At 38.5% G+C, this 23,475-nt stretch overlaps 2 protein-coding genes and 1 pseudogene across 2 annotated transcripts in view; all 3 read left to right on the top strand.

Moving 5' to 3' along the window:
- Positions 1-765: 765 nt before the first annotated feature.
- LOC149991059 (alpha-globin transcription factor CP2 pseudogene) lies at positions 766-2,164 on the top strand (annotated as a pseudogene).
- A 10,817-nt stretch (positions 2,165-12,981) lies between these two features.
- The window catches only part of TCEAL1 (transcription elongation factor A like 1), a 57,363-nt gene continuing 46,869 nt past the window's right edge, over positions 12,982-23,475 (top strand). The window contains exon 1 of the mRNA XM_090263937.1: positions 12,982-13,041. The gene's annotated coding sequence lies outside the window, so the exon portion shown is untranslated. The remainder of the gene's footprint in view (positions 13,042-23,475) is intronic.
- TCEAL4 (transcription elongation factor A like 4) lies at positions 12,983-15,025 on the top strand. Its single transcript, XM_090263935.1, has 2 exons — positions 12,983-13,041; positions 13,384-15,025. The coding sequence occupies exon 2, from the start codon at positions 13,411-13,413 to the stop codon at positions 14,059-14,061; it is 651 nt and encodes a 216-aa protein (XP_090120061.1). The 5' UTR covers positions 12,983-13,041; positions 13,384-13,410; the 3' UTR covers positions 14,062-15,025.

Raw genomic sequence — 23,475 nt, 5'->3', positions numbered from 1 at the left:
TACCCTCCAACAATAACCAAGATTAAAATTGTTTCTCTTGACAACACTTAAGCCATAGCAAAATACCCTTAACTATGTAATTTGTAAAGAATATGACAGCTGGTTGACTAGAAAAACAGTAAATTTTATATCTTGGTAATATGCTTAGAGAGAAGAAAAGAATAATATAAACAATATTCAATGTAAAGGTTCTCTCAAATATCTATAATAACGCAATTGAAAATATTGATAAAATGTGTGGAATTGCAAAAAATACAAATTACAGAAATTAACCCATCAAAAAGAACCTAAGTACTAACGAAATAGAAGAAATTGGTATCTTCAATGAGTTACTACACCAATGGCCATGCATCCGAAAGTATTTAATGTCAGGCCATTAAAAAACAGGTTTTTTTCCTGTTAGTGCAATAGTGTCATATTATATTAAAATTAGATTTTAAAAGAAACTATGATACAAAATAACATGCTAAAAAGAGTTGTGAGCAGTTACATTTACAAATGAGGATATAAAAATTCTACATAAGACAGTCTGAAAGTGGGTAGACTGGAGTCGGCTAGGAGCTTTGGTTTGTAAGAGGGAAGCCATGTGGTTTGGAGAGAGTCTGCCATGAGATCTGGAGTAAGAAAGAGGAGAACCACTGGGAAACCTGCCTGGAAAACACTGCAGCATGGCTGATGAGGCTGGAATTGTGGAGACCTGCCTAACCAAGCATGGATTAATGGGAGATGCCTGAAATGCTCAACTGGGACTGGGAATACTAAGCCATGGACTTCTTTTCAGAAAGATGTGATGTCCTCGCATTGCCCATTTTTAAGCAAGAAGAGTCAAGTTTGTCTCCTGATAATAAGAATAAAATCCTACCTTTTCAATATGTGCTTTGTGTTGCCACCTCTCCAGAAGTGAAACTCCATGATGAAACCCTGACATACCTCAACCAAGGACAGTCTTATGAAATCCGAATGTTAGACAATAGGAAACTTGGAGAACTTCTAGAAATTAATGGCAAGTTGGTGAAGAGTATATTCCGTGTAGTGTTCCATGACAGACGGCTACAATACACTGAACACCAGCAGCTGGAGGGCTGGAAGTGGAACCGACCTGGAGATAGAATTCTTGATATAGATATCCCAATGTCTGTGGGTGTAATCGATCCTAGGGCTAATCCAAACCAACTAAATACAGTGGAGTTCCTGTGGGATCCTTCAAAGAGGACATCTGTGTTTATTCAAGTGAATTCACCATGAGAAAACATGGTGGAGAAAATGGGGTGCCATTCCGAGTACAAATCGATACCTTCAAGGAGAATGAGAATGGTGAATATACTGAGCACTTGTGCTTGGCCAGCTGCCAGATCAAAGTCTTCAAGCCCAAAGGTGCAGACAGAAAGCAAAAAACAGATAGGGAGAAAATGGAGAAACGGACACCTCATGAAAAGGAGAAATATCAACCTTCCTATGAGACAACTATACTCACAGAGTGTTCTCCGTGGCCCGAAATCACCTATGTCAATAATTCCCCGTCACCTGGCTTCAACAGTTCCCATAGCAGTTCTTCTCTTTGAGAAGAAACCTCTTGCCAACCACCATACCTCAGGAAGCTCAGCAGTGGTTACATCGAAACCGGTTTTCTACATTCACAAGGCTTTTTACAAACTTCTCAGGGGCAGATTTATTGAAACTAACTACAGATTATGTGATCCAAATATGTGGCCCTGCAGATGGAATCAGACTTTTTAATGCATTAAAAGGCCAGATGGTGCGCCCAAGGCTAATCATTTATGTTTGTCAGGAATCCTTGCAGTTGAGGGAGCAGCAGCAGCAGCAACAGCAACAGCAGCAGAAACATGAGGATGGAGACTCAAATGGTACTTTCTTTGTGTACCATGCCATCTACCTAGAAGAACTGACAGCTGTTGAACTGACAGAAAAAATTGCTCAGCTTTTCAGCATTTCCCCTTGCCAGATCTGCCAGATCTACAAGCAGGGGCCAACAGGAATCCATGTGCTCATTAGTGAAGAGATGATACAGAACTTTCAGGAAGAAGCCTGTTTTATTCTGGACACAATGAAAACAGAAACCAATGATAGCTATCATATCATACTGAAGTAGGTGTGGGGCATTCCATCCTCAGTGGCTGCTGCTTCCTTCATCCCTTGGAAAGTCCTCTCCTGAAGGGGTTGAAAAATGGAGATTTGAAGGTCTGCAGGAACCTGACCCATCTGACTGTGTTGGGAGGAGTCCAGACCATGGAGGCAGAATCCCAGTCATCTGTGCTAGTCCAAGCTCTGTGGCACACAGATTACTGTCCAACATGCAGTTCTGCAGCTATTCCTTAGTTAAAATTTTCGGACCCTGTTGTTGTTGAATATCAGTGGAAACTCCACATCATTTGGGGTATATGTAGAGCATAACAATGATGAGAATTGTGTGATGTTTCATGGAAAGATGTTAAATTTTGTGATATGGAGATGTGTACTTTTTTCTAATATAAAAAAAGTGAACATCTATATTTTTAAAAAATTCTACATAAATTAAACAAAGGAACAAGTTTTAACATACTTCCTGTTGAGTTTGATTTTTCAGCTGTTTTAGACTTAAATAGGCATGCTGATTTCAAAACTATAGTTAGTTTTCTTTTGTCACATCAAGTTATTTCCATACAGCTTATCTTAATGTGACCACTCTAGGCTGGATTGAGCCTGGATTTAGGGAAGCACTAGTGCTCTCCTATTGCCTGAGAGCAAACCTCCCTCTAGTGGGGAGGGGTGGGGGACAACCTTGTAGACCAGCGACAGGCTCATACTCATCTAGGCTATTCAGTTACACGTGAGACAGTGTGGTGAGAGGTTGTGTGCTGCTCCATATAGTGAATCGTACTCCAAAGTGTAGTCTGAGTTCTTATCTGTATACAAGAAGTTAGCAGAATTTTTTTATTTACATACATACTTATTTCCTTTCCTTCAGATTACATCTGCCTCTGCTACTTCTCATCGTAAGTGCCTAAACAACCCTGATTCATTTTGTTATATCTGTGGCAGTTTCACCATTCCCAATCAAAGGACAAACAGCGCATTTGTCAGGCAAGCCTATTTTGCATATTTTAAAGTAAAACTTGGTGATCAAGATAAGTCTTGGGCCCCTCACAAGCTGTGCAAGCAGTGTGTTGAGAGTTTATGGATGTGGACAAAGGGAACACATGATAAATTGCCATTTGGTGTACTTATGGTTTGGTGAGAGCCCAGAGATCATTCAAGTGACTGTTACTTTTGTGTAGTGAAACGTCAGGATATAACAAGAAAAATAAATGTAAAATAGAGTATCCTAGTCTACCATCAGCTGTACGCCCAGTGCCTCATTCAGCTGAAATCCCAGTGCCAGTTTTCATTGAACTACTCTCTTTCGAAAAACAGGAGTATGGTAAAGAACTAGGTGACAGCAACGATAAAGATTTTGAAATTGAAGATGATTCAGTTCATAAGGGATTTGATCAGCATGAGTTGAATGATTTGGCATGAGATTTGGGACTATCCAAAAAGGCTTCAGAACTCCTAGCATCAAGACTGCATGAGAAAAACTTGCTTGAAAAAGGAGCAAAGGCATCCTACTTTCGATCAAGAGAAGGTGCATTTCTGCAGTACTTTCACAGTGATGGTGGCTTTGTGTATTGCCATAATGTACATGGGTTAATGGAGGGATTGGGAATTCCAATCTAGAATGCAACTGAATGGCAACTGTTCATTGATAGCTCAAAGTGGAGCTTGAAGTGTGTCCTCCTCCACAATGGCAATTTATTTGGTGCAGTCCCAATTGGCCATTAAGTTTGTTTTTGTGAAGAATATGAAGACATAAAGAGAGTCATTGATCTGTTGCAATATCACAAGCACAATTGGGTCATCTGTGTTGACCTTAAAATGGTCTGCTTCCTTCTTGGTCAGCAACGTGGATACACCAAGTATCCCTGTTTTCTGTGTATGCGAGACAGCAGAGCTCATGAGAAGCATTGGGTGGAGTCGAAATGGCCTTCAAGATCTGACCTCAAACCTGGTGATTGAAACATTCTACATAAGCCTCTTGTTGACAGAAAGAACATTATATTCCCACCACTGCACATGAAACTGGGTCTCATGAAGCAATTTGTTAAAGCTTTGCCAACTGAAGGAGACTGTTTCAAGTATCTCATTTTGGCATTTCCTAGCCTTTCTTTTGAAAAGATAAAATACTTTAATATGTATGTTTGGGAGCAGAACTTTACAGCTTGTACACAATTTGGCTTACAGTAACAACATAGAGCATTTATATGAATAAAATAACTCTAAATAAACAGTATATTCAGATAATTTTTTTCTTTATTTTCCTTTGTACATACATTTTGTATGATTTTGGGGACAAAGGGATGGTATCCTGTACCCTAAAAAGTTGACATGATAGAAAAAAAAGTGGTGTCATTTTTGGATTCAGATGCCAAAACAAGTGTCAGCTCTAACTACGAAAATTGTTTTCCCCAGTGTTATTAGCAGTTAGACCTGGCATCATGATAAAAGATGAGCAAAAAAGATAAATCAGGATCTATTCAAGAATGCAAAGATGTTTCACCTATTGAAAAATACAAATATGATTTAGAGATACAAATATAATATTAAAGGGAAAAAATCTTCAGTTAACCTCAGAACATGCTTTAAATCTCTTTGTTCATATGATGGTGTTTGTTTCATGGTTTCATTAGAGACAGGATTCACAAAAGTTGAGCTATTTCATTAGCTCTATTATTTATCATTATTTGGTATATTTAACAAAAAAACCTTTTAAGAGGATTTGAAAAAGGATTTTATTGCAAAGACCTAGAAAAACTATCACAAAATCATCTGCAAGTAAAACCACTGGGTGGAGGTGGGGACCACCACATGATAGACTTACACATCCAAAATAAAATTTGGGAAAAGCAAAAGTTCTTTCTGGGATGTGTGTGTTCAGAGAAAGAGCCCTGGACATACTCAGAAGAAAAAAAAAAGAATCGTTTCACTAAGTCACTTAATTTATATCATGCTTATTGTCGCTGTTTCAAAATGCCAGTGTTTGTCATTATGACATACAAACATTTCACCAAAGTTATGCTAGTACAGTGTTCTCCTCTACGCTGTATTAGAAGACAGTTTAATATATTAAATCCATTAGGACAGAGGTGTGTTTTGGATGTCTTACATTTGTAAATTCAGAATGTAAACACAAGCATTAATAAAAGGATATTTAAAATGCACTGTAATTTGGCTGAGAGTGCAGTAGTGACTGAGATGGATGAAACTCAAGTAGAGAGGAAAACTGGACTTGATGTTGAAGACCAGAAGGGAAATGAGCACAGTAGAACCTCAGTTCTTGAACTTAATTCATTCCAGAAAAGTTTTTGAGAAACAATTTATTCAAGAAACAAATCTCCTTTGTTGCCTGAGAGACTTGTTACTGATCGTACAAATATCAGCATGAAAGGGCTGTCAGGTCAAGAATTGAGACCTGAAGTTTTGTCAGACAACCGAGACATTTTTTCTGTGAACAACTTGGTTGAGAACCAAATTAATTGTTTGAGAACCAAAACGTTCAAGAACCAAGATTTGACTGTACATCTGATTTTTAACCTGGTAGGTGAATAAGAAATTAAGGAACTACATGAGCAATCATGCTCTAATTCTGTGTTTTATGGAAAAAAATCTAAATAAGGGAAATGACTTGACCTATAGTAAATAACATTATAAGCATGAATCTTGGGTTAAACAGTGTTAATAGAATAAAAATACCACAAACTTTTAAAAATTTATTTTAATATAGAACATAAACAAACAAAAAGCCCAGAAATTGACAAATCAAAAATTTCAAGAGGCAATACCTTTATCAAGCTCCCTGGACTCTGAAATTACTATTCTATTTCGTTCAGATTTATTTGCTTATACTCTTTTCTAGTCTACAGTATTTCATTTTTAAAAACACAGACATTAATAACCTGCTATCATGCATCACTTTGATCATGAGAATGTCAAATGAGAAGATGAGTTTATGCCCTATTCTTCACCGGCTCGGCCAGTAAAAGATGTGCCTCTTACACCATGGTAAGGGAACCATGGCGATCAATTAAGATAAATAGGATGACTTTCCTCCCACCATCTTTTCCTCAAGCTATCTGAATTTTGAGTTCTTTTATTATTTTTTCACCTTCAAGCATATACACTTGAGAAAATAAAACAGCACATTAACTTGGCAGGCTGAAAACCTCACCCCTGGACAGTGGCCAGTAAAATGGAGTTGGTCCTGATTCCTAACCCATCATCACTCTCCTTCTCTGTGATCATGGTCTTTCATTCCTGGATAAGAAGACAATGTGTGGAGTTGGGGAGGAGAAAGCTGGAAAAGGTGGCCATTTACTATATTACCTTATTATTAGGGACTTTAAAAAAATATCTAAGATTACTGGCAGATATGAGTGGAGCACGAGAGCACCTTACTTCCCTATATCAGGTCATCAATCCAGTTCTTGCTTTATTGCCTAGTGTCCATCTGAGAGTTTTAGCAAGGTCAGTCCTGCCCCTCATGGCATCTTCTTCTGAGATCCTGAAACCTGTCCTTAACGCACCTAAGTCTTCCTTCAAAGTCTCCTTACACAGAGGTGAGTGTGAACAACGTCTGCTCTTGGGAGTTGAAGTTAGGTGGAGATCATATGACTTTGGATGGACATGATGTTTGACAGGGTATTTTGTCACACAACATTGGGAATTTTGTTTTAATAAAGTGTCAGCTGAAGGTGATCACTCCCAATTCAAAACCAACAGGAATACACAATTTTGGGTCCGGTGAGGGAAGAGAGACTTTATTTAGTGCAAACAGCTCAACAGTGATACAGCTCAATTATAATACAGCATTGCTGTGTAACAACTTGGGCAAGGTGGCCTGGATGAGGCCCGCAGGCAAGGCCACACAGGTGTTACAGCTCTCCAGCTCCACTCCCATATGTTGAGACAGCTCCACTCTTGTGTTGCAGCTTCAGCTCTGGTGTCAGAGCTCCAGCCAGGAAAACAGTCTTCTATGGAAACTGAAAGTGTACTCCACTGAGATAGAGGAGATGCTGACTCATATAGAGAGTTCCCACCACGGGTCTCTAATTGGTCCATTTCTATGTAATTGGGGAATCCACGTCCTCACAGTTTGATTGGTCCAAAAAGCAATGTCCTGATTGGTCGGAATGAAGCTGCTCTGATAGGTTGGTAAAGACTCAAATGAGGCTATAGATCCACAACTCCAATTGGATGAGGAAGTCTCAGTCTCACTGGTCAAATTTCAATCCTAGGAGCGTTCTTATAAGGATCAACTCAGAGGTCAGGAGCACAATGCAGGAGACTTGGAAGTCCAGTCTGTGGCTTCTCACTGTAATGCAGTGTGCATGAAAGACCTCTTCTAGGCTTTGGTTATGAATTTGAGCTAAATTAAACCAAAAGGAGTCTTTTTTTAGCAGGTATATTGCTATCTGAGTTAATAAAAGCGTAGGTTCATAATTATTGTTCTTGTTAAAATAGTTGGATTGCCATAGTGAATTGTATCCCAGATGAGAACTTCTCAGAGAGGTGAAGGTTATTACCCAAGGTTACATAGCAGATGGGTAGGAACTGAAACCAGGATTCAAATGATTTCCTGAATCATACACTAATGCATGGTTCATCAGACATGGTATTCAACCTATCAGAGACTTATAGAAACTGTGCTTCTCCACATTAACTGCTTGACAGGAAATGTTTAAAAATAAAAGCTAATTCAGTCTTAATTTGCTTGATCCAGCTCAATCTCCATGTGGGTAATTAATTCAAATTAAAATTTGTAAGCATGTTTTTCCCTTAAACTCAAACAGCTGGTGATATCAGACATCAGGTTAAGTTCCAGGAGCTGCTTTTGCTTTGCCCACTCCCTGACTTCTTTCTTGTGGCCTCAAATCTGCCCCATTTGTGAATCCAAGGTATGTGGTTTTGTAGGCAGGAGGGAGATGGAAGAATTACAATGGAAGTAGCAGTGTTATATTTGTGATATTTATCCTATGTTGGTCGTAGCTGTAGTTTGTTCACTTTCAATTCTGTATTGTAATGCATTATAGGACTATAACACTTTTTCCGTTGATGAACATTTGTGTTGCTTTAAGTTTTGAGCTGAATAATCAGTCTTGTTAATGTGTTTTAGTGGGCGCAAGGACTCATTTCTGTTGAAATACACCAGGAGTACAACTACTAAGTCATAACACACATGAATGTTTAGCCTTAGTAGAAAGTGACAGTTCTCTAAAGTGATTGTATCAATTTACAATCCCACCTAGAGGATATATGTGGGTTCCAGTTACTCTATATCTTTGATAACACTTGATATTGTCAGTCTTTTGACTGTTAGCCATTCTCCCATTTCACATATGGGCAAACTAACTGGGTCTAAAAGAGATTAAATACTTTAAAATATGAGTGCTTAGATTCTTCCCACTACACCAGGCTATAAACTTTTACATTATGGGTTCCCAGCACTTAAAAAATCATATTAAATAAAAAGTTACCCCTCCCTCAATGAATAGAATGGTACTTGTACCCTGATATGTAGCTGTTTTAGTCCTCATGCAATATCATATATTAATGCTGATGATTGTGGTGGTGGGGAGATTTAGTTGTTCCCTTTGGTCTAAGACATGTACTGACAATATTTTTCTGTAAAGGACCAGATAGTAAATATTTTAAGCTTTGTGCACTGTTTACAATTTCTCTTACTCCTAGTATTATCATAACCTCTCATACAGGTTGTTCTGGTTACTATTGCTGTGTAACAAATTACTTCGCAAGTTAATGACTTAAAATAATCATTTATATTCAGGAAGAATTTAGCTGATAAGTTCTTTTTTGGGGTATCTTGTGATTTTGAGGTCACATGTCAGCTGGGACACAGTTATCTGAAAGCTGGACTGTGGTGGACATCCAAGAGGGCTCATTCACATGGCTGGCAGTTACTAATGGCTACTAGGTTGGAACCCAGGAGGAGTTGTCAACCAGTGCCCATCAGTAAATGAGCAGATCAAAAAACTGGTACATTTACACAATGGAATACTATGCAGCAGAAAGAAAGAAGGAATTCCTACTCTTTAGGACAGCATGGATGGAACTGGAGTGTATTATGCTAAGTGAAATAAGCCAGGCAGTGAAAGACAAATACCCTATGATATCACATATAAAAGGAAACTAATGAACAAAACAAACAAACAAGCAAAGTAGAAGCAGTGACATGGAAATAAGGAACAAACTGACAGTGACCAGAGGGGAAGAGGGAGGGTCTAATCAAGGAACAAGTATAAAGGACTCATGGACATGAACAACAGTGTGGGGATTGACTGTGGGAGCAGAGAAGGGAGGGGTAGGTGTGGTAGGGAAGAACAATGGGGGGAAATTGGGATAACTGTAATTGGACAACAATAAAATTTAAAAACTGAAAAAATACGTTGTCAGAATTCTTTATATGTTCTAGATAAAAGATCCTTATCAGATACATTACTTTTAAATTTTTCTCCTATTCTGAGGGTTGTCTTTTCACTTTATTATTGTTGTTCTTTAAATCACAAGTTTTGCATTTTGATGAAGTCCCATTTATCTATAGTTCTTTTGTTGCTTGAGCTTTTGGCATGCTAAGAAACCATTGCCTAATCCAAGGTCATGAATGTCACCTACAGTTTCTTCTAAGAGTTTAAGAGGTTTAGCTCTTGCATTTAGGACTTGGATTTATTTTGAGTTAAATTTTGTATATTGTGTGATATAGGAGTCCAAATGAATATTTTTGCATGTGGATTCCTAGTTGTCTCAGCGTCATTTGGTGAAAGAAATATTATTTCACCACTGGATTTTCTTGGAACTCTGGTTGAAAATCAATTGACGATAAAAGTAAGAGTTTATCTGGATTCTCAATTCTATTCCATTGGTCTATATGTCCTTATGCCATTACTGCACCATCTTATTTCCTTAGCTTTATAATAATTTTGGAAATCTGGAAGTGTGAGGCCTCTAACTTTGTTCTTTTTCAAGATTATCTATTCTGAGTTCCTTGCCTTTCCATATGAATTTTGGGATCAGTTCGTCAATTTCTGCAAGAAGCCAGCTGGGATTTTCATAGAGCTTGTGTTGCGTCTGTAGATCAATTTGGGAAATACTGCCCATCTGAACAATCTTAAGTCTTTTTATCTACGAACATAGGCTGTCTTTCAACTTATTCAATAATTCTTTAATTTTTTCAATATTTTTTCTACTTTTCTGCTATATTGCTGAACTCATTAGTTCTCATAGTTCTTTGGTGGATTTCTTGAGATTTTTCTATATACAAAGCTATGTCATCTGCAAATAAAGATAATTTCACTTCTTTCTTTTCAATATGGATGCCCTTTTATTTCATTTTTCTTGTTTACTCTGAAAATAATTTGAGGGTATATAAGAAAATAAGCTTATTTTCCTTTAACTATTTAACTAATTACAAAAATATAGTTTCTGTAATAAACTATTTTTTTATGATTGATCAGAAATGCTTCTTTATCACACATTAAACCCTTTTATACTTGGGGATGTTAGTCGGCTCTCTGTTTTATTTCTCTTACCATGCTTATTCCAGTACCAAACTGAGTTAAGATTGTAGCTTTATAAATCATTCTGCCTCCTTGAAATGTGAAATCTGTACCAGCTAAGGTCATGTAGATAGCACAGTATCAGGCACATAGGTGACATTCTCTAGAGGGCAATACCACATCCTGTGATTATATATTGCGTTCCACCACCCAGAGTAATTTGGGATTATGAGTAGTTAATAATTATATTTATTGTGTATTGAGCACCCAATATAAAAAAGGATTCACTATTTTTCTAAACCAAACATCTAAAAATAACCAGGATGAACAAATGTACTAAGAAAATTATGTAACTATATCTGTACTGATGGACAATTATTATGTTCCATTTTTTTCCATTACAAACAAAGCCCACAGGATCACTCTTATGGCCCTAGCTCTATTGAAGAATAAATGTATAATAAACAGTTGTTATTAGAATTTTAAAACACAACATTTTATAACATAAGATTATATTTTAACAAGTTCTTAAATATCTCCCTCGGTAAATATTAGAAGTGGAATTACTGAGACAAAATATCAAATATTTTTATTTTTAAACAATATACAAAATTGCCCTTCAGAACAATTTTACCAATGCACTCAACAAGGGCAGGGAAAAGCAAATATGTTCCCCAATCCCTCAACAAATCTAGTCCACAGTCTCATATAATTAAAGTTATCACTATTTTCCATATCTTTGCTATTATATTTTTATTTTTTTAAATATTTTATTTATTTATTTTTAGAGAGGGGGAAGGGAAGGAGAACAAGAGGGAGAGAAACATCCATGTTATACATCTACCCGTTTCTTCTTACATGCCCTCAACTGGGGACCTGGCCTGCAACCAAGATATGTGTCCCAAGAATCAAACAGGCGACCTTTCAGTTCACAGGCGAGTCAGCTACTATCACAAGCTTTCCTATTCCCCTGCTTGCATTTAAAATGAAAGCAGGGAAAACTTCAGGTCTGATTGGAGGTTGTTAGCATGGGGAAATTGGAAGGACACTAACAAGAAGCAAGGCATTTTATGGGATTGTTTTGGCTGCAGTCATTGATCAAATCCTGGTTTGAAGCAGAGGCTCTGGTTTGGCTTCCTGGGCTGCTTGCTGTAGAACTTGTGGATCACGGTTCTGTTGTCATATATGGTCTGGTCATTGCCTGTGTTACAGTCAATCGTTATTTTATTCTACTCAAAATATAATTTTATTTTGATTTAAATACTAATTCTTTAGAAAATTTATATTTGTGCATGTCAGCAAAAAAGGAACATTTCATTTCTAGGGGAATATTTTCCCATTTTTTTTCTAAATTCAACATTCTACACTCTTCATACAATATTAAACTTCACATTAATACTATTTCATGGGGTGGATCTACATTCTTTCAATGGAATTTAAAAGCAACATTGTCAAGACTCCTCCCCTGGACCGCCCAAGGTATTGAAGAATAAAACGTCTGGGCGGTTTTTATTAAAATTCTTTCTTTGATCAAACTGCTCAAGAAAAGGTAAAAAACAAAAGAGCCTCTAGAGGTAAAACGGGACCTGCAGGAGACAGGCGATGTGGCTGGCAGATGCTGGCTAGTGGGCGGGGCCCGGTTGGGCTGGGCTCCGGTGACGCAGCTCACGTGACCTCCTGGGCACAGATGTGGGCACCAGTCCGGGTCCCGCCTTCCTTAGCTGCGATCGGACCCTGAGCACTCTTCGGACTCGTAATTGTTGCTCCAGGTTCTTTCAGGTCAGTGCGAGGGCCTTTGTCGCTTCCTGCGGAACACTGAAATGGGCAAGAAGGAATGCGCACAGGAATGAAAGAGGTTGGGGATGGATTGGGGGTCGAGGTCTTGGGAAGCTGGTCCGAGTGTAGATAGAGAGGGCTGTGGGGACATGACTAGGAGGGAGCGAGTAGCTGATGGGCGGAGGGTGGGGAAGGCGGACATCCCCAAGTACCCAAGCCCCCTTTCTCTGAACATCCTCCTTACTAACCTCCGTCCATTTTGGAGCCAGAGATGGTGATCTGGGGAGCACTTAGGCACTGAGACATTGGAGATAAACCCCTTCTTGTTCCCCGTGCATAGGGAAAAACTTTGACTTCAAGGGTGGGAAGGCGAGAGGCATCCGAGGGAGAAGGACGGAGAGATATCCAAAATTAGTGTGGAAAACATCCTGATCTGGCGCCCGAGGCGAGAAAAGAAATGGCGTCTGGGTGCGGAGGAGGGAGGAGGTGGGGAGGAAAACGTTGGGTGAGTAGGGCTGGGATTCAGTAAAGGGACTGGAGTCCCTCTGCACCCACCGAACGCCCAGCTCCTGTCTCCTGTCTGTCTGCAGGTCTGCGTGTCTGTTGTTCTCAGCACTCGGCTAGGCTAGAAAAGGAGGAACCTTGTCCAATATTCCCGCAGGTCAGTGAAGGAGGGTGTCGCTGGACAGGGAACCAAAGGGGTGGGAGTGTGGGTGGTATGGCCCAGGCAGAATTTGGGGCCCCACTGCCCACCTCCCAACACATTTATATACACTCTGTCTCACCAAGCAAACAGAGAAAATGGCAGGGCCTGCCAGAGAAATGGTTGGCTCACGTTTGTGGCAAGAATGGTGGGGAAAGGGAGGCAGAAGGAGGGCTGGGCCAGGTCAGGAGAACTCTGATGAGGGGCAACATGCCAGTACTATCCAGACCTGCATTGGACCCCCAGGCCCTCAGTCTACCTTCTCTCCTGTGTCTCCTCTTCCTCCCACCCCACCCTCAGGACAGGAAAAGGAGGGAACATCTCAACATGGAAAAACTCTACAGTGAAAATGAAGGAATGCCTGAGAACCAAGGAAACATGAAAAATGAGCAGCCTCAGAATACGGGAAAGCCAGAAGTAGCTCATACTCTGGAAGACAAGGAAAAGTTAGGAAATGAGGGGAAGATAGAAAACAAGGAAAAGACAGAAGATGAAGAAATACTAGAGGATAAGGAAAAACCAGAGAAGGAGGGAAAGCCAGTGATAGAGGGAAAGTCAGAGAGCCAGGGAGAACCAGAGATTGAGGGGAAATCAAAAGAAGAAGGAAAACCAGAGAGTGAGGGAAAGCACAAAGAAGAAGGAAAACCAGCCATCGAACCAAGGGCTACAGGAAAGCGCCCAGCTGGGGATGATGTACCCAGGAAAGCCAAAAGGAAAACCAACAAGGGGCTGGCTCAGTGCCTCAAGGAATACAAAGAGGCCATACATGATATGCATTTGAGCAATGAGGAGATGATAAGGGAATTTGATGAGATGGCTAGAGTAGAGGATGAGGTGAAGAAAACCAGACAGAAATTGGGGGGGTTTATGTGGATGCAAAAAAGTTTACAGGACCCCTTCCACCCGAGGGGCCCAAGGGAACTCAGGGGTGGCTGTAGGGCCCCACAAAGGGGCTTTGAAGACATTCCTTTTGTGTAGTGCCCATGGTAGGTATTTGCCAGGCCCAGTGCTTTGACCATATACAAATACTTTGCTTTAGTTGTCACTCTCATTATCCAACTGCTGCACTCTCTGTTTCAGTAGATTTTCATCAGTTGCATGGAATAATGTTTATGGTGCATTGTAAAATTAAAAAGAAAACAGTTTACAGAACCATTTATATAGCATCAGTCCATTTTTGTAAAACTGCAAAGATATTTATTTAGTGATCTATGTACAGAAGAAAAGTCTGAAAACTGTGTCTACTAAAAGATTAACAGTAGTTATCTATGGGTAATATTTTTGTTTATATTTCTTTCATCATGAAAATAATGAAAGATAAAATAGGAAAACAATACCAAGTAGTCAAATGAATGATTCAGTGAGCTTATGAAGGCCATGGAGATGCTTAAAATTCCTGTTGTCAGGATGTGAAATGATAAGTAATACATTACTCTGGGACTCAAAAGTTGTGGAGGAATCAACCTGACAGTTACAGATACATTGTTGCAAGGGGTAGTCTTCTCTGTGAATGGTGTATAAAACTTAACTTTCCGGGACTGTGGATAAGACAGATGAAATACTGAGTGTAAGTGGTACTGGGCTGGCTACTACCCTCTCCCCTACACTAGCAGTATCAGAATCCCTGACTTCCCTGCTTTTGATGTTTGGGAGATGTCTGAGAGAGGTCCCACTTGTGTTCAAGAATAAGTCTAGACAGCTGAGAAGTGGGTGCCACTCCTGAGTAATGCCATATTTCTTGGGCACTGTGCCGCTTCTCATGTGCCCTATACCTTCCTAAGGCCCCTGTTGCTGGTGGGCTGGAGACCATAATAGGCTAAAGCAACAGTGTCTCAACAGAAGGGTGGAGAATTCTCTGCCTACAATAAAGCTAACTCTAACTCAGGTGGACAGTAACCAACTGTCACTTGGGCCTTAACATTTTATAAAGTTGTACAAAATACTCCTTTCCAAGTTTTTTGTTGGTTTATGTGTGCGTTTGCATACAGCTATCTCCGCTTGATTTGGATACTGAACATTGAGCCAGGTGAAAAATTTGAGTGACCGCATGTGCTATTTTCACCTGTTAATTTTTTTGTCTGCTGACTCTTGGGCGTTGTCTCTCAGGAAATTTCTGCTAAGCCCTGCCTTACCATTTCAACAGGCCCATGTGATTCCCACCTCTACCCCTTCTCCCTGTTCTTCATTAGCCTGTTATTGGCTGATATTGTTTTTTAAAATAAGTTTAATTTTAGAACAGCTGTTGATTTACAGGATGATTGCGAAGATGGTACAGAGTTCTCTGTACCCTATACTCAGTATCCCCTATTGTTAACATTTGAGTTGGTATGGTGCATTTGTCACAGTGAACCAATACTGATACATTATTATTTATCAATTCATTATTATTATTACATATTTTTTAAAGATTTTACATATTTATTTCCAGAGAGAGGGGAAGGGAGGGAGAAAGAGAGGGAGAAACATCGATGTGCAACATCAATGTGATGTGCAAATATCAATCGGTTGCTTCTCACACACATCCCATCAGGGGACCAAACCCACAACCTAGGCATGCGCCCTGATGGGGAACCAAAGTGGTGACCTTTCGGTTCACAGGCTGGCACTCAGTCTACTGAGCCACACGAGCCAGGTCTCAAAGTACATATTCAGATTTCCTCAGTTTTTTCCCTAATGTCCTTTTTCTGTTCCAGGATCCCATCCAGGTTACCACCTTACATTTAGTCATCATGTCTCCTTAGGCTCCTCTTGGCTATGACAGTTCCTCAGACTTTTCTTGTTTTTGATGCCCTTGACACCCTTGAGAAATACTGGTCAGGTATTTGGTATAATATCCCACATTTTTTGTTTGCTTGATTTTTTTCTTGTGATTACACAGGGATTAAATGCTTTTAGGAAGAGGACCACAGAGATAAAGTACCATTCTCATTACATCATATAAACATAAATGGTACATACTATGAGTATTATCACTGTTGATGTTAATTTTGGTCAACTGGTTGAGGTAGTGTTTTCCAGGATTCCCTGTGGTAAAGTTACTCTTTTATGTCTCCCTGTCCATACCGTACTCTTTGGAAGAAAATCACCGTGCACAGTCCACACTTATGGAGTGGAGTATACCTCCTCTTTGAGGGTAGAGTATCTACAAAATTTATTTGGAATTCTGTACAGGATATTTGAATTCTGCCCCTTTTATTAATGTATTCTATTTATATCAGCATGGACTCATTTATTTTATACTTTAGATTATAATCTACTTTTTTTTTTTATGTTTTCATTGCTCCAGTTGTTCCAACTTCGGCCATTGGGAGCTCTTTCAGTTGGCTTTTTGTATCTATTTGACATCCCCCCCATCATTTTGTGTGTGTGTGTGTGTGTGTGTCACACTTTCTTTCTGGCAGGCACTATAAGAGGCTCTAGTCTTGTATATTTCCTGCCCAAGTTCTAGAATCAACCATTTCTCCAATGATACCTTTGGTTGGAGAATGGTATTAAAAATTGGGACCTGGGTGCTAGGTACTCATTACTATTTGGATGTCATTGCTTCTAGGCCCTCTGAGTTGACAGAGCAAGGATATATGTGGGCATATAACAATCTGTGTGTGTATTTATATTTATATACAGAGAAAATTTTGCCTTTAGTCTTTACTCAATTTCCAAACTTATGTCCGCACCTTACTCCCCATCCCTCTCAGTTAGGTTGTTTCATATTTGTAATACACTTGCATTCTTTTGTTACATTCTGCATTTTAGGAGTGCTGTTACAAACTGTATTTTTAAAGTTCACATTTCAGTTGTACACTGCTGGTACATAGGAAGTAGTTGACTTTTGTATATGAACCTTACGTCCTGAGACCTTGTGGCCTGGAGTTTGTCAATGCTTAGGCATTTTCTACATAGACAATCATGTTATTTGCAAATAGAGACAGTTTTATTCCCTCCATTCTAATCTGTATATGTTTTATTTCCTCTTTGGTCTTATTGCACCAGCTAGGACTTCCAGTATGGTGTTCAATAGGAGCAATGAGAAAGGACATCCTTGCCTTGTTCTTGCTCTTAGAGTGAAGTGTCCTCTTTCTCATTATTAAGTATGATACTGGTTGTATGATTCTTGTAGATTTTTGAAAAATCAAATTGAGGAAGTTCCCCTCTAATTCTAGTTTGAGAGTTTTTATTTTGTATGGGTGTTGGATTCTGTCAATTGTTTTTCATACATCAAGTGATAAGATCATATGATTTTTCTTTAGTCTGTTAATGGCAGATTATATTAATTTTTAGATATTGAATCAGAATTGCAAACCTAGAATAAGTTCCACTATTAGGTGTGTGATTTTTTTTTTTTTTATGCATTGTGTTGGACTTGATTTGCTACTTTTTGTTGAGGATTTTTTGTCTGTTTATGAGATTGGTCAGTATTTTTCCTGTGATGTCTTAAAAAACTTATTGACTTGAGAGAGAGAAGGGAGAGAAACATTGATTTGTTGTTCCACTTATTTGTGCACTCATTGGTTGTCCCTTAAGGGCCCACAGCCTTGGCATGTATGATGATGCTCTAACCAACTGAGCTGCTCTGCCAGGGCTTTCTTGTGATGTCTCTTACCTGGTTTTGGAATTAGAGTGATACTGGCCTCACAGAATAAGTCAATAGTTCTCTCTACTTCTGTTTTATGGAAGAGATGGTGGGCAATTGGTATTATTTCTTCCTTAAATGTTTGGTAGAATTCACTGGTGATTCTTTTTTAAATTAAGTTAAATTAAATTAAATGTATTTATTTTTAGAGAGAAGGAAAGGAAGGGAGAAAGAGAGGGCGAGAAACATTGATGTGCAAGAGAAATGTAGATTGGTTGCTTCTTGCACACTTCCAACTGGGATCTGGCTTGAAACCCAGGCATATACCCTGGCTGGGAATCAAACCAGCAGCCCTTTGGTTCTTAGGCTGGCACTCAGTCCACTGAACCACACCAGCCACAGCTTCAGTGGTGATTTTTAAATGTTTGGTAGAATTTGGTCCTGGTGATGTGTATCATTGGAAGGTTGTTATTCATTCATTTTCTTTAATAGATACAGAGCTGGCTGTTCAGTTTATTTTTTTTCTGTGTGAGTTTTAGCAGTTTGTATCTTTCAAGGAATTGGTTTATTTCATCTAAGTTGTCAAATATGTAGGCATAGAGTTATTCATAGTATTCATTATCTTCTTAATGTCCATACTACCGGGAGTGATAACCCCACTTTCATTTCTGATATTGTTAATTTAGGTCATTCTTTTTTTTTTTTTTTTTTTTGTTACCCTGGCAAGATTTATAAATTTTATTTATCTTTCAAAGAACCCGTTTTTGGTTTTGTTAATTTTCTGTTTTCTTTTTTTCACTTTCATTGTTTTCCTCTCTATTTTTATCTCCTGCTTTCTCTAAGGTTACATTATTGTTCTTTCTTTAGTTTCCTAAAGGAAAACTGATGTTATTGATGTTAGATCTTCTTTTCTCATTTAAGCTAGAAATTTCCCTTTATTCACTATTTTTGCTACATACCCCATATTTTGATGTTTTTTTTTTATTTAGTTTAAAATATTTTTACATTTCTCTTGAGAATTATTCCTTCACTTATGTTATTTATAGGTGTGCTCCTTAATTTCCAAATATTTGGGTTTTCCATCTCTGTGTTACTGATTTCTAGTTTAATTATATTAAAAGCATAATTTTACAATTTCTGTTCTTTTAAATTTGTTAAGGTGTATTTTATGACCAAAAATATGGACTCTTTTGCTGAATGTTCTATGTGAGCTTGAAAAGATTGTATTGTAATGTTGGATATAAATTTCACCTTCATTTCTGAAGGGTATTTTTGTTGGTTATCAATTAAAATATTGGCATTTATTTTCTTTGAAGACACTAAGGATATTCCACCATTTTCATGCTTCCATTGTTGCTGTTGAGAAGTTAGAAATCAACCTAACTTTTGTTCTCTTCAAGGCATACTCTATTTTTTCTGGTTACCTATATGATTTTCTCTTTGCCTTTAATTCTATGCAAGTTCACTATTATGTATCTATGCATAAGTTTATTTTTATTCTGTTTGGCATATGTTGGACTTCTTGGATCTACGGATCAATGTCTTTTATCAATTCTGAGAAATCTTCAGCCATTATATCTTCAAATATTGCCTCTGAACAATTCCATTTCTCTTTTCCTTTCAGAATTCTAATTAAACATATGTTAGACCTTAGGTAGTGAACACACAATATAATATACAGATGATGTATTATAAAAGTATACACCTAAACCTATATAATTTTTATTAACCAATGTCACCCCAATAAATTCAATAAAAAACAAAACATTTTAGGCCTTATTATACCCTCCCAACACTGCTTCCCATCTTTTTGACCACCTCTTCAGCCTTATGGGTAGTTTGTTCTAAACATAATTTCAAGTTCTTTAATTCTCTCTTGAGCTATATCTAATCTGCTATTAAAGTCATCCATTGAGTTTCTAATTTCAGCTAAATTATTTTTCGTTTTTAGAATTTCCTCTTTCTTTTTTTTTCACTTTTTTTCATTCCTAGTTCCCTGTTGAATTATCAAGATTGGATTTTATTTCTCTGAATATGCCAAGCATTGTGGTTTAATAGTCTGTATCTGATAATTCAAAGCTAATGGATCTGTTTGTGTTACCTGTTATTTCTATTGCTTCTTATTTAATGATGTCTTTTTTCTTTATGTTTCTGGTTATCTACTTTTTAAAGTATATTTTATTATGTTATTAAAGTTGTTTCAGTCTTTCTCCCTTTGCCCCTCTCTGCCCTGTTCCCTCCTTCCCTCCAGCAACCCCACCCCGCTTAAGTTCATGTCCATGGGTTGTGCATATAAGTTCTTTGGCTTTTCCATTTCCTATACTACTCTTAACATCCCCCTGTCTATTTTGTGCCTACCAATTATGCTTTTAAATCCCTGCACCTTTTACCGCATTCTCCCCATTCCTCCTCCAAGACAATAACCCTCCAAATGATTGCCATATCTATGATTCCGTTCCTGTTATTTGCTTAGTTATTTTTTTTTAGTTTGTTGTTGATACTTGTGAATTTGTTGCCCTTTTAATGTTCATAGTTTTGATCTTCTTTTTTTTAAATAAGTCCCTTTACCATTTCATGTAATAATAGCTTGGTGATGATGAACTCCTTTATCTGTACCTTGTCTGGGAAGCACTTCATCTGTCCTTCCATTTTAAATGATACCTTTGCTGGATACAGTAATCTAGGTTGTAGATCCTTGCTTTTCATCACTTTGAATACTTCTTGACAGTCCCTTTTTGCCTGCAAAGTTTATTTTGAGGAATCAGCTGATAGTCTTATGAGAACTCCTTTGTAGGTACTCCCTTCTTTTCTCTTGCTGCTTTTAAGATTCTGCTTATCTTTAAGCTTTAGCATTTCAGTTATGATGTGTCTTGGTGTGGTCCTCTTTGGGTCTAACTTGTTTGGGACTCTCTGTGCTTCTTGGACTTATATGTCTATTTCCTTCACCAAATAAGTGCTCAATTTCTTGCTCTTCTTCTCCTTCTGCCATCCCTATGATTTGGATGTTGGCATGTTTGGAGATGTCCCAGAGTCTTCTTATTACTATGCTCATTTTTTTGAATTCTTGTTTCTTCTTTCTGTTCTGCTTGAATGTTTATTTCTTCCTTATGTTCGAAATCTTTTATTTGAGTCCAGCTTGCTTCCTTTCACTGTTGGTTCCTTGTTGATTTTTCTTTCTTTCACTTAGTGTAACCTTCATTTCTCCCTTTATGCTGTTGTTATACTTGATGAGTTCTTTGAGCATCTTGATCACCAGCATTTTAAACTCTGCATCTGATAGGTTGGCTATCTCCATTTTGTTTAGTTCTTTTTCTGAGATTTTGTTCCATTCTTTCATTTGGGCCATACTTCTTTGTCTTTTCAATTTGTCAGCTTCCCTGTGTTTTTTTTTTTTTTTTTTTTTTCTGTGTATTTGGTAGAGGTGCTTTGACTGCCTATAAAAGGCACCTATAAATTGTATGGGGCAGAGCCTTAGGTAATTGTGAGGGTGGAGCCACCCACTTCACTGCTTTGTGGCTCTGTGTAAGGGGAGAGCACAGAGAGGAGACTGTGCCACTGCCTGACTTCTTGGGGTTTGCCTGGCACCCCATTTTCAGTCACTTCACCCACTCCCCATATGCGACTGGAGCCCTTCTAGCTCTTGCCCTGGTGTTGAATCCCAGAGTGGGTGGGTTTGCATATATTTTAAGACCATGTGAGCCCTTTTAAGTGAAGCTTCCTGAAAATCCAGCAGTTTCTTCTGACACCCTCCCCAATGGTTTTTACAGCTAGAAGTTATGGGGATCTATATTCCAGTTGCTGGCACCCTGGGCTGTATGGTCTGGCTTAGGGCTGTGATCACTGGCTCCCAAGGTATCCCTCTTGATTTTTATCTACCACATGTGAATGTGGGACCACCCATGTCCATTCCACTGCCACCTTTCCATGCCACACTCATCTTGTCTCCACCCCATCTCCACATATCTGCCCCTTTTATGTGTCTGGATAATTGAGGCTCCTTCCGTTAAAATTTTTTTTTTTTAATTTTTAAAGAGAGGGGTAGGGAAGGAGAAAGGACAAGAAACATCAGTTTGTGGTTGCTTCTTGCATGCCCCCAACCAGGGACCTGGCCTGCAACCCAGGCTTATGCCCTGACTTGTAATTGAACCAGCGACCCTTTGGTTTGCAGGCCAGCACTCAATCCACTGAGCCACACCAGCCAGGGGTGATTGAGGATTGTTTAAATCCTTGGCTTTTGGACTTCCATACAGTTTGATTTTCAGACAGTTCTGGGTGTTATTTGTTTTTGAGATTTACTTGTAATTTGTTTTGTGGTTGTGCTAGGAGGTGAAGCATGTCTACCTACACCTCCATCTTTACGAGAAGTCCTGGTTATTTACTTTTTAAAAAAGATTTTATTTGTTCATTTTTAGAGAAAGGGAACATGTGATGAGAGAAAGAGAGAAATAGCAATGTGAGAGAGAAACATCAATCTGTTGCCTATTAGTGGGTGCCATGACCTGAGAGTGAACCTGCAACCTAGACATGTGCCCTGACTGGGAGTCAAACTAGCAACCTTTCACCTTGTAGGACAATGTCCACCAGCAGTGGCACACCCATCAAGGCTGTTTTGGGTTATTTTTGTGTATTGACATTGTACACAAACAATTGTTTATTGAAATAATTGAGGACTATGATAATGAAATTTTACTCCAGAGAAGATTTTGTTTTCCAGGTCTGTAAGGGTGCTTCCTGTCTGTAATTACCATAACCTATGCTCAAAACCCACTTAGATGTTGCAAAAGTAAGCTCAAAGACTTTGTAGGGCTAGTTTATTTCCAGTTTATAATTACTCTTAAAGCGAAACATTTGAGATTTGTAGCATAATATGGTTGATGGTTTGTTAGGAAACCCCTCTCCTTTCAATGAGCCTTGAGTGTTGATTTTTGTTACACTAGTGCCTTGAGTCAGTTTTAGATTCAACTAAGTTTGGCAATGGTTATTTTTCTTAATCTTTATTACTTAACAGATGCCCTCAAGACAAATAAAGGTAACCATATGAGTATTGAAAGAAAACATGGGTAAATTCCTCTTTGACCTCATGTAGAAAGAAAGAGTTCTTAACTATGAATCAAAATTTAGATGCAATAAAATAAAAGTATGATAAATTTGACTGCTTTTTTAAAAGTATGACAAAAATACACCATAATGTCTAAAAGCAACTAACAAACTGGAAGTAGATATTTGCAGCACATATAATTGATGAAGGCCTAATTACAGTTAATGTATAAAGAAGACTTTAGAAATGAGGGGAGAAAGACCAACAACCCAATAGAAAAATGTGGAAAGACATGAACATACAGTTTACAATGATGTTAAAATTGTCAATAAACAGAAATGCAAAATAAATGTTATTGAGAGAATTCTGTCATATTAATGGAAATTGAAAAGTATGTCACACTTTGTGTTAGAAAGGGTTCTGGGAAACACGCACAGCTATATTGCTGGTGGGAAGGCAAAAAAACAAAACAAAACAAACAAACAAACAAAAAAAAAAAAAACGGGTCTAACCTCAGGGGAGGGAATGGCCTGGAGATGTAATTTGGAAGTCACCTGTGCTTAGAGGGAAATGAACAAGAGATCACTTGGGGAGCGAGAATATGTGGACTGAAAAGAGGGGAGGCCCAGGAATTCCCTGCTCAAAGAAGTGGCAGGGCAGCTTCCTGGCAGGCACCACCACGGGGAGGGGGGGGCAGGGCAGGGGCTCGAATCAGGAAAGTGGGCTATAGGGCTCAGTACCTGAGGGCTCTTAGGGGAGTCAGGTACCTTCCTTGTGATCAGCT

Source organism: Furipterus horrens, unplaced genomic scaffold (genome assembly GCF_987537825.1).
Source record: "Furipterus horrens unplaced genomic scaffold, mFurHor1.1.pri manual_scaffold_17, whole genome shotgun sequence".
Taxonomy (NCBI): Eukaryota; Metazoa; Chordata; class Mammalia; order Chiroptera; family Furipteridae; genus Furipterus; species Furipterus horrens.
Note: the sequence above shows the minus strand (reverse complement) of the source record. Positions and strands in the feature narration are given on the sequence as shown.

What these genes read in the sequence shown, in the direction of transcription:
- TCEAL4 (XM_090263935.1), top strand. Translation starts at nt 13,411, where the DNA reads ATGGAAAAACTCTACAGTGAAAATGAAGGAATGCCTGAGAACCAAGGA.